The 19,272-nt window shown below is 42.6% G+C and overlaps 1 protein-coding gene across 1 annotated transcript in view; it reads left to right on the plus strand.

Annotated features, from left to right (window-relative positions):
- Positions 1-9,771, plus strand: part of LOC146866765 (kelch-like protein 33) — a 203,358-nt gene extending 193,587 nt beyond the window's left edge. The window contains exons 8-9 of the mRNA XM_085601225.1: positions 8,036-8,212; positions 8,796-9,771. Of these exons, the coding sequence (XP_085457351.1) occupies positions 8,036-8,212; positions 8,796-9,357 (739 nt within the window). The 3' untranslated portion in view covers positions 9,358-9,771. The remainder of the gene's footprint in view (positions 1-8,035; positions 8,213-8,795) is intronic.
- The last annotated feature ends 9,501 nt before the right edge of the window (positions 9,772-19,272 follow it).

A 19,272-nucleotide genomic window follows, 5' to 3' on the forward strand; every position in this document is an offset into this window, starting at 1 on the left:
CCTCTTTGCCATCCTAACAAAGATGGGGTTTGGGCCTGTTTTTTTTCAATGGATCAAACTCCTCTACTCGGAGCCGCTGGCGCAGGTTGTGGTTAACAATAAAAAAAATCTGAAGTGTTTGCGCTGGTTCGGGGACCCGTCAGGGTTGTCCGCTGTCTACCCTCCTCTTTGCCCACGCCCTGGAACCACTGGTGGCATAGATTTGTAGGGATCCATTTATATGGGGCTTGCGATGGGCAGCAACATGGGAAAACTGCATCTCATTGTATGCAGACGATATTCTTCTGTTCTTAGCCTCCCCAAAAGTGTTGTTGGTCGCGGTGCTTGAAATTTTTGCAAGCTTTGGCAGATACTCTGAATATTCCATCAATTGGAGTAAATCTCTTCTATATGTCCTTTTTGGGGACCTGCCCGCTCCACCGCAGGGCTGCCCTATACAAATTACCACGGTGGTAAATATCTGGGGCTTTTCGTCACGTCGGACAAAAAACTCCGCTACGACTTTAACCTGCTCCCACCACTACAAAGACTAAAGTGATATATTATAAGCTGGAAGGCGCTCCCTCTCCCACTGTTGGGCAGAACGGCACTTTTTACGATGATGTCCCTGCCTTGTTTCCTTCATGTACTACAAAACTACCCTGACCCTGTACCTACGCGTTACTTCAAGGAAATAGAGGGCCTGCAGAGGGACTTGCTGTGGGGAGAGAAACCTCGTATAGCACTGACCAAACTCACCCTCAACTGGTATGACGGGAGGATCAGTCTTCCTGACCTTAAGAAATACTACTGGGCGGCTCACCTTGTGGCCATTAATCACAGCACTTATCGCCGCATAGACGACCCGGGCTATGCCATGGACCGATGGCTCCTCCCAGGAGGGAACTACAACAGAGCCCTTTATTCTAGACCCAAGCGGTTCCCCCTAACTGGGCCGACTAGACACTCGGTACAGGTCTGGCCCGCAGCAACTAAAAGCCTGGGATGGGAGTGAAAATTGACGCTAGCAAAACCCCTCTGGGCCTCAGAGACACTAGGGATCTGTGGAAGTTGAAAGGGCTCTATAAATGGGATCTCATCGGGATCTAAAAAATCGGAGATATGTGGGTGGAGGGCGACGTAGTGATATTTGCCTCCCTGCAACAGAAACACGAGCTCACTAACTCAGAATACTTTTGTTACCTCCAAGTCTGCCACGCACTACAGATTCACCTAACTAAAGGTTCCTCCCCCCAGAATCCTCACCCCTGGAGGATACGCTGCTTGATGGATACTTACCAGAGAAAGCAATCTCCCTTACCTATATGAAACTGATAAATAACACTTCAGACCCCCTCCAGAGCACCAGGACAAAGTGGGAGAGGGATGGTCTCGAATTGGACGACGAGGAGTGGCAGGAGGCACTGGCCTCCCCAAGGGAAGTTACAATCTCGGCTAGACTGAGGCTCGTCCAGCTCAAAATACTGCACAGGGTGTACCTTACATTGACTTTGCCTGGTCCGCATGGGGAGGGCAGCAGGGGGGATTGCAGATGACAGTGTGGCCATGAGGGCACATTTATACATATTTTGTGGGAATGTGATCACATTCAGATGTACTGGCGCCAAATACATGATGTTCTTAGTGAAGTGTTGGAACTTGTCATCTGCCCTGAAGCGGAGATATGTCTTTTGAAAGTATGGTAACCCACAGACCTGAGCAGTAAGGGTAAGATCTGGGTCACATTAGGCCTCATTGTAGCAAAGAGAAACATCGCACAGCTGTGGGGAGCCACAAACCCACCCACCATAGCAGACTGGATGAAAAACATGGACTGGTGTATTTTCCTGAGAAAAAACAGTATATCTGGTGAGGGGCTGCCCCAAAAAGTGGTCTCTAATCTGGGGTGCATGGAACGCCTACCGCGCAGATATCTGTAGCCCTCCACATAATTCCTTTCCTGATGACTTGCCCTCACCGTAAATGCTGTAACTCAAACTACCCCATTGATCTGTTCCTGTTGCTAATGTGATTACCACTGCATTATTAAATGAATTCCTCTTGCCTGTAAATTGCCACACTGATTCCCCACTGTATTATTAAATGAATTCCTCTTGCCTGTAAATTGCCACACTGATTCATGTTGATTAATAAAAACAATTATTAAAAAAAAAAAAAAAAGTTGGGACTACCCAAATGCAAACCAGAAACCCTTTCCATGTCCAGTTGAAAGTCTCACCATATTATTGAAAGGATGCATGCATCTCCCTGTCCCTTTTCCTAGTGGCATCATACTTAAAACAAACATACAAATAGATCCATTCTATACCTGTGTTTTATAGGTATCGGATCTTCCGATGCATATCACGTGTAAAAATACATGTAGAAAGGGACGTGTCATTCTTAGTCTCTTGATCTGTGGGCTTTCTAATGTCTGCACATTCTTCACGGCCAAAGAGTGCGACAGTTGCCTTCACTTATATTCAAGTATAGCTCACCAGTGTCAAAAGTCTGAGCACAATGTCTGGAGGCAACATTTCTTTTTTTTTTCTTCTCCCTCAACTTAATAAAACATGCCTCTTGTAAACCCCTCCCCCCACCAGTACTGACAAGGCACAATCTGCAAACGTGCAACATTTTCTTTATGTTGCCCGGGTCGATTTTGGAACCCAAATTAACCCTGTACCTCACTTTCAAAACCATGCACTCCTTTGAACATGACAAACTACACTTCTTTCTCGAAGACACCTAAATATATATGGGGTACTTGTTCACCAACTACTCACACTCTATCCACAGCACAAAATTCGGTAACGCTATGTTATCTAAAAACAAATATATTTTCAAACTGAAAAATATCGCCTCAAAGACTTAACCACTACTACACAATATATAACACACCTTATTAATTTGTAACTCACCTCTGCAGTTGGTATGCAGATTTCAAATTTCACAAACGCATGCAATATTTTCTTTCTCACACAATAAATGTAGTTAAAGACTCTCATCAAGAATAGAACCAGTAATGGTAACATTTCCCTCTCTGCCTGCACATGAATAGATGTAAATAGCAAATCAAAATCCTTCCTTCATTATTTCACAGTGCAAAACACATTTCTATTGGTTACTTGTATTAACCCTCTCTAACTACGCCCCAAACTGGTTCTCCTATTTTGTGGTTTGGAGAATCCCCCACACTGCCACATCAGCATACAGCCCCGAACCCCTACCACAATTCAGAAGCCTATCTCTAATATTACTACTGCAAATTTTGAACAACTAATTTCTTCTAAACATTCTACTCATTTTCCTAACCTAACTTTAACCTGTTCGATATGTCGGACGGCCCCCTGCTGTCCGATGTCACTGTGGGCGTGTACGGAGGACAGCCGGGGGCCGTCCGAACCACGCCCACTCATTATTTTGCCCGCACCATGGCGGAATTTGCGCCGCGGTAAAAGGGTTAATAGCTTATCAGTTGTAATTAATTTTGCATTTCATATTTTAATCCCACAGTTATTTCTACTCCTCCCCAATCACCTTATTGCCAGTTTCCATACCAACAGTTTCTGCAACATTCAACGGCAGGTGCAGGTCACAAGTTCACCATATTTCATCCCAACAGTTTCTGCAACATTCAACGGCAGGTGCAACATTCAACGGCAGGTGCAGGTCACAAGTTCACCATTTTTTTAAGTTGAGAACAGTACCTTCCAAATGCAAGTAGCAGGTAAGGTTGACTTTTGCACATGTGATCGTATCCTATGTAGTGTACATTTCCCAATTTTTTTTTAACCAATCAGAAACATACTTTTTCACGAAACTAACATGCACCCTAGTTTTCACTGCACAATGTTCTTCAACAGCCAATCAGTTATCGTTTTCTCAAAAAAAAGCTTCTTCTCCACCTTTCAGCATATTTAGCATTCTACCAACGGACTACATGAGCTACAGACATCTTTTGATTTCTTTCAGCCAGATGTGGTGATAACTATTTTAGGCAAACACATGGTTTTCACCTAAATACGTATAGCCTATTAAATAATCTCACTATTGGGGGTGCTCCAAAAAAGTATGAGCACCCACTGATGCCTAATACATCCCCCACTTATCTCATTTCAGTAACGACCATACAAGGAAAAAGTCCTATAAATATGGTCTGTATGATTACGTGCATGTTTTTTACTATTTAATTGCACAGAAAAATAGCAATCGCAAAAAGCAGGGTAAAAACGAGGTTCTGAAGAAAGCTTACTGACCCATCACAGGCTATATAAAGGCTGAAACATGTTGACCTATCGGATGCCTGGGATAATTAATTCCTAAAAGTATCACACTGATCTATTTTAACCTACACCTAGATCCTAGAATAATACATTTGTTACAAAGGATTTAAGGGCTGTTTTAAGCAGTCCCTCAACCCTGCCTCTACTCACTGCTACGACTCAAAGAGCTCCACGTACAAATGTGTCAAGCCCACCCATTCATGTTCAGTGTCTGGGTGAGGGTCCAATGATGAAGCATGCCACAGGTGGTACCTGTGGGCCCTTAAATGCAAGGAGTAGTTGCTGGGGAAATGTGTCAGTCAACCCATTGTGCCCTTCATGCCACACTGCTCCCGAGACACTTGAGCATTTTCTCTTCTGTTGTCCCTCCTATGCTGATTTTAAAAGAACCTGATAGCTCCTGTCTGCCGTATGCTTTCTATTAGGTGTCCTTTGGAAGCCACACGTATTTTTATTCAAACACCACAAGTTGATTAGTGTTTGCTATTTCGAGATTCCTGCTATTTGCCTGGTGGAAGAGGTCAAAATGTGCTAACTAGTCTCTGAACATTGTTGTGCCTACTTAGCTCTACCTGTTTTTATGATTGATCCTGCTCACTATGTTTTTATGGGACTATAACTTTGTATTTTAATGGATATCTTAATGAACATTTTTTTAATGCAATATCACTTGTTTTATTCTGATGTGTTGTTTTTATGATGAGAATGATCATACTTTTGTTCGAATAAATAATATTAATATATATATATTTTCATTTTTCACACCATCTCATAGAAAGTTTACTGTCTAAGAAAGCATTGATTTACCTGGGTGCATTACGCTCACTTGTTTCGGATACAGGCAAGACAGACACTGTCACAAATAACTGGGTCTCTCCTCTCCTTGTGTTTATTGCCGAGACAATACTTATGCCAGCTACTCATATATATCTCTAGTTTAGTGATGTGCTGCCCAAACCTGATAGGGGCAAAGCAGCGTAGGGGCAAAGTACGATCCACCATTGTTGTCAAGTGGCTGGCCAGATGTCTTTCAGTTTCCCCTTCAGGCAGTCCTGGCTTTTTTAGTCAAAAGAGTGTGGCATATTTTAAATTCTAATTAACATCTAACATTGTAAATATTTACCAAACAAATTCTAGATGTTAAAGTGATTTTGAATGAAAAGTTTCAAACATGACATGGGGCCATTTGACGGCTATGTCATCCTTGGACAAGACAAACAGAAATAAAGTGAAATGGGAACATAAACAGAACATTCACACAGTCTAGATGAGCATTCCTTTCCATGCTCTTCATGTAAGTCAATTTACAAAATGCTTTGTAGGTTCTGGTGTTAGTCAAGAAGACATTTTTATTTTATACATGTACATTATTTACATACAGGGCCTTTCAGTCAGCCCTCTTCATCCATCTTATTGTTTTTAACTCACAACAGCATTCAGTATTCTGCAATCTGTCAACCTACTTCAAGTCAGTGGAAATGTTCACTGTGAATGACAGCATTCAGCTCTTTCACAAAGAGCACATCCGCACACAAAGTAGTTCCATTAAGTGCCAAGGATTACTATAACACTGTAGCAATTTGAGGCAAAATCGTTTGGTTTTACTCAATGGTTCTGTACTGATAAGGACCCAGCAACCCCCCAACAATAAAGTTTTACAAAAACTGCAACAAAACAGGCGCTGACAAAGACAAATGGCTTTTAGTCAATGCCTGATTTATTGATTTTCCAATGCTTTTCTGGCTCAATGATTGATTAAGGCAAGCAGGAAACTACTAACACGTAAGACGCAGGACAGTTTACAAAAGTTCAGGTTGCTTTGCTGCTCCATTCATTGCTCAAACTCTATTGTAGTGCCATGACGTACTCTACCAGTGGCTGTTCCTCCGCTATGGCTTTGGCGGAGGGGCGTCACCTCACTGCTTTTAAGCAGTGTGAAAAAGAGAAACATAAAATTATAATAACTTTAAGTTGTTATCATTTTATGCTTTGTGACGTGTCCCGCTGCTTTGCGGGCAGGGCTGCTCTTCTCATGGAGCAGGGAAGGAGTGGTATACCCACTCCTAAGTGTGCAATGACTGATTGGTCTGCCCTCTCGGGCCACCCAAACCAGTCATGCGCACTTCCCTGTTCTCCATGCAGGCTGCATTACAGCCTGCATGGATAACATGCCCACCCCTCCAGCCCCTGGCTGAGTGCCATGTCACGGCACTCAGACCAATCACAATGCTGCATTGCAGCATTGTGATAGGCTTCGGGGAGGGAGGCTGGCTGCCTGCTTCCTGTTCCTGTAGTCGGAGACAGGAGAGCAGGAGCAGTGACACGGGACCAACCTAAAGGTAAGTTTGTGTTTTTTTTATTTTGCCCCGCATGACACCACCCATGACACCCCCCACGCTGCGACCCCCCCATGCCCACCCACCACTCGCAAGCTAATGCCAGCCGCTGCTGTACTCTACCCCCAAAGGTGGGGGGGGGAATGGTTGGTGTTAGCACTGTCAGGATAAAACCAGACATAACTGCAGCAACTGCTGAATCATGGGAAGTGAGGGGATGCAACTGGCCATGGTAAGGAGAGCCAAAAGAGGGCATTTTTCACATGTACATACATAGACCCTCCACCAATGGATTGTGACTGGTTGTTTCACCAGGCCTCACTGTAGAATATAGTCAAAGTAAGTACCTATTTTTACAATTAAATATTTAATTAAAGTATCAGTTTGCACTTGAAACCTCACACAGAATAGTGCTGGTACTGAACACCGACAAACACTGGTCTAAACTTTTAAAAATAGTAAATAATGTCATTTCAGTATTAGCCCCACATCTTTGCTTTTATGCCTTGGTCCTGGGGGGCACCTCTACTTCTACTTCTGAATTAAGACTCAGCTTCAGCTCAGGTTTCGTAATGGCCTTATGATAAAGAGGCCAGACATGCTTTAAATGCTCAACGATTTATAGAAAGTACCCATGGGGAGAAGCATGAAGGTTAACAGACAGAAAGGGCCCAATTCATAAATAAAGCCACAAGGTCATTGGTGGAGATCTCTGCCTGTTCATGTACGTAATGTTTCAACTTTCTGGAATTCACAAACATTTCCAGTGGGACATATGGAAAGCTACATGAGGTGCAGGTTTCCAAGCATTCTTCTGGGAAGGTGGAGTGACATTCCTAGCGGGATACTGTTAGCTCTGTGTGATGTTCTCCATAGAAAGAACTTTGGACAAAGGAAATAGGATCCTGTGTCGCCCTTCCCTCCCTGGAACTGGATTTACCATAACTTTGTTCTGTAGTAAATTTACATGCCTTTCTACGGTGGAAAGGGGAGGAAACATAGTTTTGGAGTGCGCATATATGTACGTGGGTGGGTGTTCCCCAACTTCCTTGTCAAACCACATCCTGGGAATGATCACTTCCTACCCCTTCAGTGGGAGTACAAGTACAGAGGTCTCCTAAATGGGCAGAGACTTACCCCTCCTAAGTGACATAAAAGAGGTAAATTTGGTTTACCTTTGTGACTGCGACACTCGGTCACCGAAAGCTCTCCAAGCTGTTGTAGTTCAGGGAATGCATGTCTCACTCTCATCAGAGATGAGCTAATAGCCTTGCAATAAACTTAGGAATCAATTTAGGTTTACTGAATAGACAGTTGTAGGCATCAGTGTTAGAAGGGCATCATTAGCAGAACAGGGTGCATGAGAGCTGAGCTGACGATCTTGGCTCTGTCTGTATTACTTGACTTTGAGTTGTAATATTCTTCTTTCTCTAGGTACAGCCCCCAGAAGAACGCATGGGAAACTTTAGCGGAAATGAAAGAAAGCCACAGCTACTTCCCTTTAGTGTGTCTAGATGGCCTGATATACATTCTTGGGGGAAATACAGACATCACTAACACAGAGTGCCTGGATTCTGTGGAGTGCTACAATCCAGCCAATAACACCTGGAAGTAAGTTATGGAGACTCTTCCTCTCAATTAGTGACCTGTAGACATGGGATAATTCTGTTAGTTGCAAGTCCACTATCTAATCCCACCAGACAAAAGCCACAATGCTACAAACCGGTCTGAACAGAAAGAGGGCTGCATCTATTTTCTATCTCTGAGAGGTCCATGCTTGATTTACTTTCAAAGAGAACAAATGTGCCTTGAATGGCACTAGTGTACCCAAGTCCAGTGCAAGGACTTTTGGAGCACCTATCAAAATAATATTTTCAGGTTTTGGTCCACCTCACCTCATAAGTAGGATATTTTGAAGGCCTTTTATTACAATCATGCTGCCTACAGCCACCTTGATGTAGCACTTGCTGTAAAAATGTCATTAAGGCCCAACCTAAGCTTGACAAAAGATGAAGGCAGTTGTACTCTATCTGATCAAGGCCTCTAGCATCAGAAAGTCGGATATCAACCAAAACCAAATTGAATGATTCCACTCCAGGCCATCTGAAGCCGGGGCATACCATTGCAGCAGTCTTTGGTGTGATTGTTTGTCTACACTTGACTCTTGTCACTAACTACTTTTTTTTGATTGCAGGTATGCACACCCACTTCCGCAGCCTCTATGTGGGCATGCTGCAGCCGTTTATGATGGCAAGATTTATGTTTCTGGAGGCTGTGACAGCAGCTACCAATGCCTTAATTCCTTCTTCCTCTATGACCCGGTGAAGAATGCAACATATCTCTCAGCAATGAATGCCATCAGAGCTGGCCACGTAATGGAAACCATCAGAGAGAAGTTATATGTGGCAGGGGGGCTTGGACACGGTGTGCAGGGTTTCGAAGATCAGTACATGTGTGAAGTGTACAGCCCCGCTACAGACTGCTGGACCCAGTTTGCACGGCTCACAAAGGCTCATGTTGCTGCTGCTTCATCTGTGTTACATGATGAGCTGTATATCCTTGGTGGCTACTCCCACTTGGTCCACTGCTATAACCCTGTGACTGACAGGTGGGTCAACCTGGGCACAATGCCATATGCCTCTGCTGACATCAAAGCTTGTGTCCTCTCCCTGCCTTATGGCCAGAGGCAGAAAAGCCCTGTTCACCCACCAAATATTGCACGAGCAGATCCAGCAGTTTCTTCAAACTCTTGGTAAGCAAGATGATAACAAGGGCCTCCATAGAAACATACATGTCCATTATGTCTGCCTACACAACAGCCTACTCTGTACATGGGGAGCCGGGACTTCTCCATCTGTTTCTTTACTTCTTCATACATATTTTGGTTCATCACCTTTCCTTGGAGTCAGTTCTGTGCAGTCACTGAAATGTTTTGTTAGCAAAGTATTTTCTAATGTATTCATTGAGCTTCCTCGCATTTTCTCCTGCGGTCACAGATTAGACTGCCAGTTCAGGAGTTCAGTGCCGCAGAAAAACTCCCACATCTTGTAGCATGTGACTGACTCTATCCTATGCAGTGTATGCCTCTGTTCTTCCACTGTATGAATACTTTCATTCTAGCATTTCTTTTTAAATTGATTCTACATTAAACCATGCTATCTTTTTCTTGCCATGTTGGAGTGTCTCCATCTGTCTTTATGCTATTAGATTTATGATGAACACTTAAGAAAAGACTGGTAGCGCATTACTTCAGATAAAAATTTACCAGTGAAGTGCAGTAGTGACAACAAAACATCGTCAATTTGCCTGCAGATTATTACCCCTTCCAGTACATTCCCAAACTCCTCTAGCTCAATTTGTGGTCTAACAATGATTTTAGCCATTTTGAGGATTTTTAATATCATAATGCGAAGATATAGCCCTTATCTTGTCTCCCTTTAGACCTAACCTTCCTTCCTTGGGGGCATAATAACAAGGGCTTTATCTCTGCTTTTTTGGTTTTAAAAGCCAAAAAAGCGGAGATAAAACTATCGCCCTATTTACAAGAGGGTGCTAACATGCATAATCGCATGTTAGCACCCTTTTTCCTGACGCCTCCCTTTGCATCTCTAATGAGATGCAAAGTGGGGGTCACTGGGCAGTACAGCCTTGCAAATATCGCTTATGTGCACATCGCGATATTTACAAGGCTGCCCCAGCGTTTTAGCAGACGTTAGTTTTTGGAGAAAACCGCTGTTTTCTCCAAAAACTAACGTCTGCTAAAATCCTGACCTACCCCTCCCTAACATAGGGGGTGGATTATGCTGCTACGACCACAGGGTCGTATCAGCAAGGTTATCACCCTTTTGCAGGGAACATCACTGGAAAACCAGCGATGTTCCCTGCAAAACGACGATTTCTCCCGCTATCTCAGGAATTTTTATCGCCCTGGAGCAACGCGTTGTTGATAACATGCTACCAGTGCGATAAATTCCAGAGATAGATGGCGATGAATAACAAAGCGCCTAGCACGCTTTGCGTTATTCATCGCCGTTCCTTGCTGATATGCCCCATGGTTTCTGTGATACTTTACTGCATGCCATTGCAGTTTGGAGATATTAAGATCTTACTTCACACAATGCTTCTAAATCCTTCCATCTTTTTCAGCTCCTTCGAAAGTATCACCACTATGGCACCAGTTTGCAGCAGGTGCATACCTTTTTTACCACCATCTCTGAAGCCTCACTTAATAAGTCATTAAAAAGCAGCAGACTTCAAAGGCATCATGCTACCTGCAAACTGAAAAGTATTTGTTAAGGTCTTTAAAATTCCTACAAAGAAGCACAGTTGTCGTGGAGGTACAGTTTTATCTTGTTCGCAGGGTCTTGTATAGCTTCATAACAACTCAGGCAAATCCCTGTTCTTAATAAATGACAGGAGTTCTTGATTTGATTTTACCATGCCTAACCCCTCATGCTCCAGCTAAGATTGAACAAAGATACTGTGGTTCTCAACATAATGGGACTTTGACAGTCCGTGGTACATTGGCACATATTTAGTACCCAAACAAACTAAATAAACTCATACGGTTTGCAGCATGGGGTACAGACATGAGAGAAACACCTATTATATTCAAATGCAGTCGGCACACCATTAACTACAAAGTGTCTGTCTAGGAAATATAGCACCACCTAACATTCATCAGCCTGCAAGGTGTGCTGAATAAAAATGTTTCCCATTGAGTAGAGGGGTGGAATAGCAAGTTTTTGTTTACCAATATACAAATCAGGTTTCATGAATGCTACAGGCCTTATTACAAGTTTGGCGATCCATAGGACTGCCGAACCCGGGGTGGCGGTCCAACAACCACCACACTATAGGACCGCTTGCAGTATTCTGCCTGCAGTGGTCGAACTGCCACGAGACCACCAGCACCACCAGGATCACGGATTCCGCAGGGCTGGTAGTCTTTCACCGGCAGGAATATGCTAATGGGGCTGCATCCAGCACTGCTGAGCATATTTCAAGTTGCCATTTCACTGCCATCCGTGAATAGCAACATTCTGCTGGATTTGGGCCTGGGGGTGCATGAAGGGAAGCACATGTAGTGCCCCCCTAGTTTTGCACTACCCCCTCCTGAACGGTGTGGCATATATGCCAGACTGTGCAGGAAGGTGCAGTCGGCACTCTCACTGTGGCGGTCTGCATAATAGGCTCTATTATGAGCCTAGCAAACCGCCACGGTCAGACTGCCGCAGGCCCGCCTGCTAAATTAGGATTCAACTTCTAATCTGGCGGGTGGTCACACATTGCAACATCCGCTGTAGGACCGCCAAAGTTGTAATAAGGCCCTATCCGTTCAGCCTGTAAAAACAACATGCACTTGTAAGTAGCCATAAACATTGAAGCTGACATCACATATTGAAAGGGCCCTTTGGACTCACTGCATTTTATCATATCAGGGGTGTCATACTGCAGAACTATTTTCTTTTTGTCTTTTGTATGACAATGTCTCTTAACAGATTGCAAACTTTGCTTAAGATAAATACATCATCTTGACAGTATGCTTTCAGCTTAGCCGGAAAATCAAAGGTTTAGTCAATGTTTTCAAAGGACCATTTTACAAACCCTCTTTCTCCCAGGCATCTTATGATAAGTGCCATAGTATTCATGTGAATGAATAGGCCCTTATTTATTTTGATTTGCCAAAATGCTAAAGAAGTGTGGGAAATAACATTTAGACCACGGAAAAACAAAGCAACCATTGCGAATGTCCATCCTTTAGAGCCCCAAGGATACTTTTTTAAAAGATGAAAAATTAGTTATAAGCTTCAAAGTTGTGAGCCAATATTAATTTTGTTTTTATATGACGGTGTTAAGGATATTCACTCCCAGTTTTTATCAGAATTTAGATGATGGCCAAAGATGTATATGTGATTGTAAACAACTTTTTCTGCATAACTCTCTTCCAATATATTTTCTAGGCCTGGGTGGAACTTGCGGTGTTTCAAAAAACTCCACAAGATTCAGTGGTATTTCACAAACAAGCGGAAATGAGCACATTGCTCTGCTCGCACTGTGATTTAGCCCCGGGAGTTAGTTATGTGCTGAATAATTAACGCAAACAGCACCTCACGACACACCAAGGGCGCCGCTAAGACGCGTGAATAGCTGTTCTTCCTAACGAGACCCTGGACACATACTCGTGTTGTGTCTCTCCGTTTCAACTGAATACCACTACAATTGTATTACATTTATACCTACTAAATTTAACATTTATTGGACTCGTTTACACTCTTTACTAGCGGCATTATTTTCGGTTTTGTGGATACTTAAGCTTCTTGGATTACTTTCGCTTGTTTCTGACATAGAGAACGTGCTGAGCGCCGGCTTTTGATTTTTCACCGGCGTTTTGATTACCCTTCGTTTCGAAACCTTTGACCGATTTATCCCTCCTTTCTTTTACACTTGTGATTCGTGTACGCAGCCGGGTTGGAATTATCACCGGCTGTGGGCATCCACCACGTTCAGGCAACTTCTGTCAGCCCTGAAGAGTCGTGGGTTCATCTTACCCTGACGAAACACGTGTCGGCTGGTTGCGCTTCTCTAAGGATTAAAGAACATCTGTTTCATTTGAAGAATTGTGTATATTTTGCTGTTCCTACTGTTGTCTTTACTGACTTTTAACTTATATGTGTGCACAGGATTGCTTGAAAACTGCCGGTTACGGGGAGTCTGCCCTGCTGGAGCCCAGCCTGTTAGCTGTTAATTCGCCTACAAGGCGTTCCCATGCCCGGTCTATTTTACCTATTCCCCATCTGGCTTCTCCGAGTAGGAGTCTACCTTCCACCCGCCCATTTATCCAATTCCTTTTTCCATGTGCCTATCTGTGGTCCCCCTGGCGTTTTCCAGTTCCTTGCTATCTCTTGTTTGGGTATAAAATCACTCTTAATACAACATCAACACAAGATGCAAAAACATTATGGGCCTCATGTAGGTAGCCAAATACCGGTCGGTAACGGCCGATTTTCGGTAATTATACCGTTACCGACCGGTATTTTGGCTTTTGAGATGTAGGGGGAGAATTTCTGTATTCGGAATTTACCGAATCGGTAAAATTACCGATTCGGTAATTTTACCGATTCGGTAAATTCCGACTACAGAAATGAGATGTAGGGGGACTGTGTGGTGTGTGTGGGGATTCGTTATTTACCACCAACTAATAGTTGGTGGTAAATGACGAATATGTGTGTAAATGCAATATTTTGCCCGTAGATGTGTGCAATGTGGCAGACACACATGCCCTCAGGGCATGTATGTGTGCCACATGTGCACACATGGCCGAATCAGGGGTGCAACAGGGTGTCAATGTGACACCCTGCCACCCTTGCATGTGCTCCCCCATTACCGAATCGGTATTTACCGATTCGGTAATGAGGCATACCTTCCCATCAATGGGAAGGTATGCCTCATTACCGAATCGGTAAATACCGATTCGGTAATTACCGAATTTTTCCGAATCGGTAATATTTACCGACCAATTACCTACATAGCATTTACCACTTCATAAATACCGAATCGGTATGATTCGGTATTTATGAAGTGGTAAATGCCAGCCCACCTACATAAGGCCCTATGTGTGGATCTAAAGTTACGTGCAAAATCACATTTAAGTACAAAATTGTATTGGTGAAACATGGTCAGGAGTGTGAACAACATATAGGAACAAAAGCACGTTTACATGCACAAATTATACATGCAAAGCCACTTTAAGGTCCGAAATTATTAATAGTTCCAAAGTGAAATCTGGGTGAAAATCCTACTAATTTGGAGACACATTTAAGACAAAACAAATCACATTTAGAATAACAAATTACATGTAGGAGGAAAAACATTGATATGTAAAATCACATTTTGGTACAAAATCACCCTGGTTGCAACATGAGCTGAATGCAGATGCAAAATCACAATAAAGTACAAAATAACGTTTCGATGTAAAATTACCCTTTGTACAACATCAGCAGGAGACTGGAAAAACCTATTGATGCACACAAAATCAGGTTCTGAGCCTCATAGAGGTGCAAAGCCATATTTAAGTAATCCATGGGTCCTGCTCTGCTCGGTTCGGAGGCATCGCTACGGCTAGCCTAATTTCGGTTGAGACTGCTTGCTGTGACTTTCATCTCTTGATGGACTGGTAAAACCTTTGTTTGCAGTAATTAACTGTCACATCACTGCTCAATTAAACAATGCAAGATGCCCTTATGGGGGATATGTCAAGAGACTGTAATTCCAAAACCCTGCATGAATATCCCGTTATGGTCATAAAAGGGTCCTAGCACACAGAATGTTGAGGCATGTTTCATCCTTGGACCCTCACCCTAGAATGATTGTGAACCGGATGGGCTCAACCAGAAGTCTGGGAGCTCTTTGATATTGTAGGGACAGAAGGAACTAAAATTATCTAGGCTGTAACCATATAAACTCTATTTAATAATGTACTGACTTCTTGTTGAAGGGACACAAAATGTTTCCACAATGCTAACCAAAGTGGTAATCAGGTCCGTTGCTGAAGCTTGAAAAAAAAAAAATCATATAGCAAAATGTCAGAATGTAGAATTCTTTTAAAGATGTATATTTTTGTGCATTATTATGTGCACTTTCACGCGATTTAACATCTATGACTGAAATAATGGAAATGCATTTAAAATATATTTTCTAATGATGTGTAGCAATGTTTTTATAAATGTGTTTTACTCATGCAACATTTCTGTGCAAACGTCATCTTGTATAAGATAGAAGCCATTTCTGTCACTCACTCGTGCTTCCTCCTACACACATCCTCTACCCACAATTTGTGTAGTACAAAGTTTAGCTGAGGTTACAGTACTGATTTTCATTGCTGTATTGTTTTGCTCAGGGCCGGCTTTAGTGCTGGTGGCGCCCTGTGCGACAATGTTTGTTCGCGCCCCCCCCCCCAATTACCACCTCCACCATGGATTCTCTCACTAGCACCCTTTAACAGTGACAACGTCTCCATAACCACACTCTCAGATGCATTGAATTAGTTATATAGCGCCACTCATACCAGTGTAGGGTGTCCGAGCACTTTGCATCACACACACATTACACAGAGACAATCAATCATACGTGTGTAAATCAGTGTATAGGAAATGTTACATAAGCCAAAGGACTAAAAGTGTAGGAGTCACATGTCATCCATACTGGTAGGCAGTATAGTTTAAGAGTTCTTGGTGTGGAGAAGCACAAACTCAGAGTCGAAAAAGAAACAGCATAGTTGGGAGTTTTCTTTAATAATAAGAATCGATTCCTAGCCAAATTAACCCTTTTTGCAACATTAATCAATGTTCTAATAATGTATACTTTGCATTGTGAATGCAGTTCTAGGATGAAAGTTAATAGCTCACTATTCTATATTAGGACTTTAAGTTATAAATTGCAAGTAACAAAAGGATGTCTCTTTTAAAAGCAGTAACCTGCTGATCTGTTTACATCATACACACTCTGTAATCTACTTGGTACACGTTCTTTGCAGCAGGCATATTAACCCTCTGCACTAACATCACCTAAGTCAAAACCTCAACTATACAAAATGCTGAACTCTCTCCAGGAAGATAATTAATCACACGAGTTATCTTGACATTTATGTGAGGCCTGGTAATTGCCGGGGAAAAGAAACACTGCAGCAGGTGCTTCAAAAGCATAATAAACTTGCAAACACGGTGCCCCGCCCCCAGGAAGCCAGCACCTGGTGCGGTGGCACCGGTCACACCACCCTAAAGCCGGCCCTGGTTTTTCTCACAATGAACTTTCCACAGTGCAAATATAAAATTGTCACTTAATACTACTGCTTCAGTTTATTTGGTAGATCTAGTCATCTGAAGAAAGTCACATTGTGAATGTTTCATATTTTGTTTTAACATCCTCGGATGCCATTAGCATAGAGGGTGATGAATAATTATTTTAAAATGGGTTAGTGCTTAGGTGATATGGCAACATGAGGTTTATTTTCTATGTGCTCTGATTTGCTGAAGAAAAGATACATTTGCTCACACACCAATGAAAATGCAGAGCTGTTGATTTAATAAACAAGAATTGTGTATAAAAACCCCTTGCTTTTGGAGGTGAGCAAGATTTTAGAGAAGACCTTCCTGTTCTAGTAGGGATGTTGCCCATTCCTTTTCTGATTTTGAATATTTTTCTGATTTTGGCATACTTATTATAAGTCTGCAGTTAATAGCATTCAAGGCATTCATTATGCACCACTTAAATTAGATTTTTTTGTAATAAAACACTTTAACTTTTCACTGCTCTAAATCTCATGTATTGGGTGGACCCCATTACATAATGAATTATTTTACTCTGCTGATTGATGTATGGGGAGGGGCCTTAAGGCGGATACTCATTGCCTCTTGATATTGAGGTTTAACACTATCTCCGGTGAAGTAAATGTGGGAGGTTTGATTCAGGTAACTATTTGGTGTGTCTGAGTTCTCGGATACCGTTTTGCTCTGATAAGAGCACTAATATAATTATACCAATTCAGCAGGAGTGAAGGAATGTAATTTGGCCTCATCCCAATGTGGTTGTAGGTGAGAATACAGTATACACAAATATAATTGAAATTAAATATATCCTAAATATTGTTTACAAAAATATTGCTCCCTTTCTAGTATTATAACTTGGTTTAAGAATTTGATTTAAAAAACTGATTAAAGTTCTTTCTCATGACAGAGATTTGAAAGACGTCTATGTATGAATGCTCTACCAAAATGGTAACTTTTTATTATGAAATGCCAAAACAAGGCTTTATATGCACTCCTCTTCAGCAATACAAAACAATAAAAATGGTTTACCTTTAAAGTCTGCTAATGCCCACTTCAGAAAACCTTCTCCAAATAGCGGGTTTCTTTGGGATGTGCTCTTACAAGGATGATTCAATGCTGTAGATTGGAATGGAGTAGAGTGGGAGGATTGGAGTGGTAGATTAGAGTGGGGTAGATTGTGAAAGATAGGAGTGGGGTAGATTGTGGTAGATTGGTGTGGGGTAGATTGTGGTGGATTGAGGTAGATCGGAGTGGAGTGGGGTAGATTAGAGTGGAGAGGAGCTGGATAGATTGGAGTGGAGTTTGCAGTGGAGTGGGGTAAAATGGAATGGAGGGGGTACATTGGACTGGGGTAGAATGGAGTGGGGTAGAGTGGAGTGGGGTAGATTGGAGTGGAGGCAGGTAGATTGGAAGGAGTTGGATTGGGGTACATTGGAGTGGGCCAAATTGGGGTAGATTGGAGAAAAGTGGGGTAGATTTGAGTTGAGTGCAGTAGATTGTGGTAGATTGGAGTGGGGTGGAGTTTATTGGGTTATACTGAGTGGAGTGGGGTAGAATGGGATGGAGTGGAGTAGATTGGATTGTAGTGGAGTGGGGTAGAGTGTAGTGGAGTGGGTTAGATTAAGATAGAGTGGCGTGGAGTGTGGTAGATTGTAGTGGTGTGGAGTGGATTGGATCATAGTGGATTGAGGTAAAGTGGAGTGGGGTGGAGTTGGGTAGATTGAAGTGAGATAAATTGTGGTGGGGGTGGGGCAGACTGGAGCACAGTGGGGTAGATTGGAGCACAGTGGGGTAGGTTGGGTGAAGTGGAGTGGAATAGATTGGGTGGAGTGGAGTGGGGTAGATTGGACTCAAGTAGATTGTAGCAAAGTGGAGTGGGGTACATTGTGGCACATTGCAGTGGCGTGGGAAAGATTGGTGTGGAGTGGGGTAGACTGGAGTGGGGTAGAGTAGATTGGGGTCAGTGGTGTTAGGAGAGGTGCGTAGAGTGGAGGGATGTGTTTTGTCATGGAGTGAGTTGCGTAGATTGGAGTGGTATGAAGTCGAGTGGTGTGGCGTAGAGCATCTTAGAGTGGAGGGGCATAGAGTGGAGTGGCATGTTGTAGAGTAGAGTGTCATAGAATAGAATGACATGGCACAGTGTGCAAAGGCATAGAGTGAAGTGGAGAGGTGAGGCCTGTTAACAGAAAGCAAGTTTGTGGAAGAATATAGTAAACAAGAGTTGTTCCAAGGGAGGGATGAACTTAAGCTGGACTAAAACAAAAAAAAGGCAAGCAAATAGAAAGCCAGAAATTTTGAGTTACAAACCACACAGCCATTCGTAAAGAACAGACAGAATGCATTCCTAGGTCAGCTTTCTGAATTTCCCAAAGATGTCTTTAGCAAACCCAACACCTGTACTGTCTGGTAGGCTTCAACCTAAAAAGAATATATTGATCACGCCAACTACATCTGCAGTAAGGGATCTACTTGTACAGAGAAGGAAAACGTCTAATGTCACCCAGAAGCAAGTCACACAAAAAAAAGAAACCACCCACTAAGTAAAGGATGCAAAAGATCTTTGTGCATTACAAATCTAACTCACAAGGGACCGGGTTTCTGCCATCTGAAGCATGGGACAATTGCATTGTGCAGCTGTAAAATGAGCTAATACGTTCTTCAGTGCTAAACAAACCTTCACAGACACATTATATATTATGCAGACACCTTACACTCATGCTTCACTTAAAAGAAAAATTCTCCACATATATTGCTGAAAATGCTATGGCCCATATGTACTAACGCATCTTGCCATATACAAAGAATGGGGAAAAAAAACCTTTGATGCATCCAACCTAAATATTT

Source organism: Triturus cristatus, chromosome 1_2 (genome assembly GCF_964204655.1).
Source record: "Triturus cristatus chromosome 1_2, aTriCri1.1, whole genome shotgun sequence".
Lineage (NCBI taxonomy): Eukaryota > Metazoa > Chordata > Amphibia > Caudata > Salamandridae > Triturus > Triturus cristatus.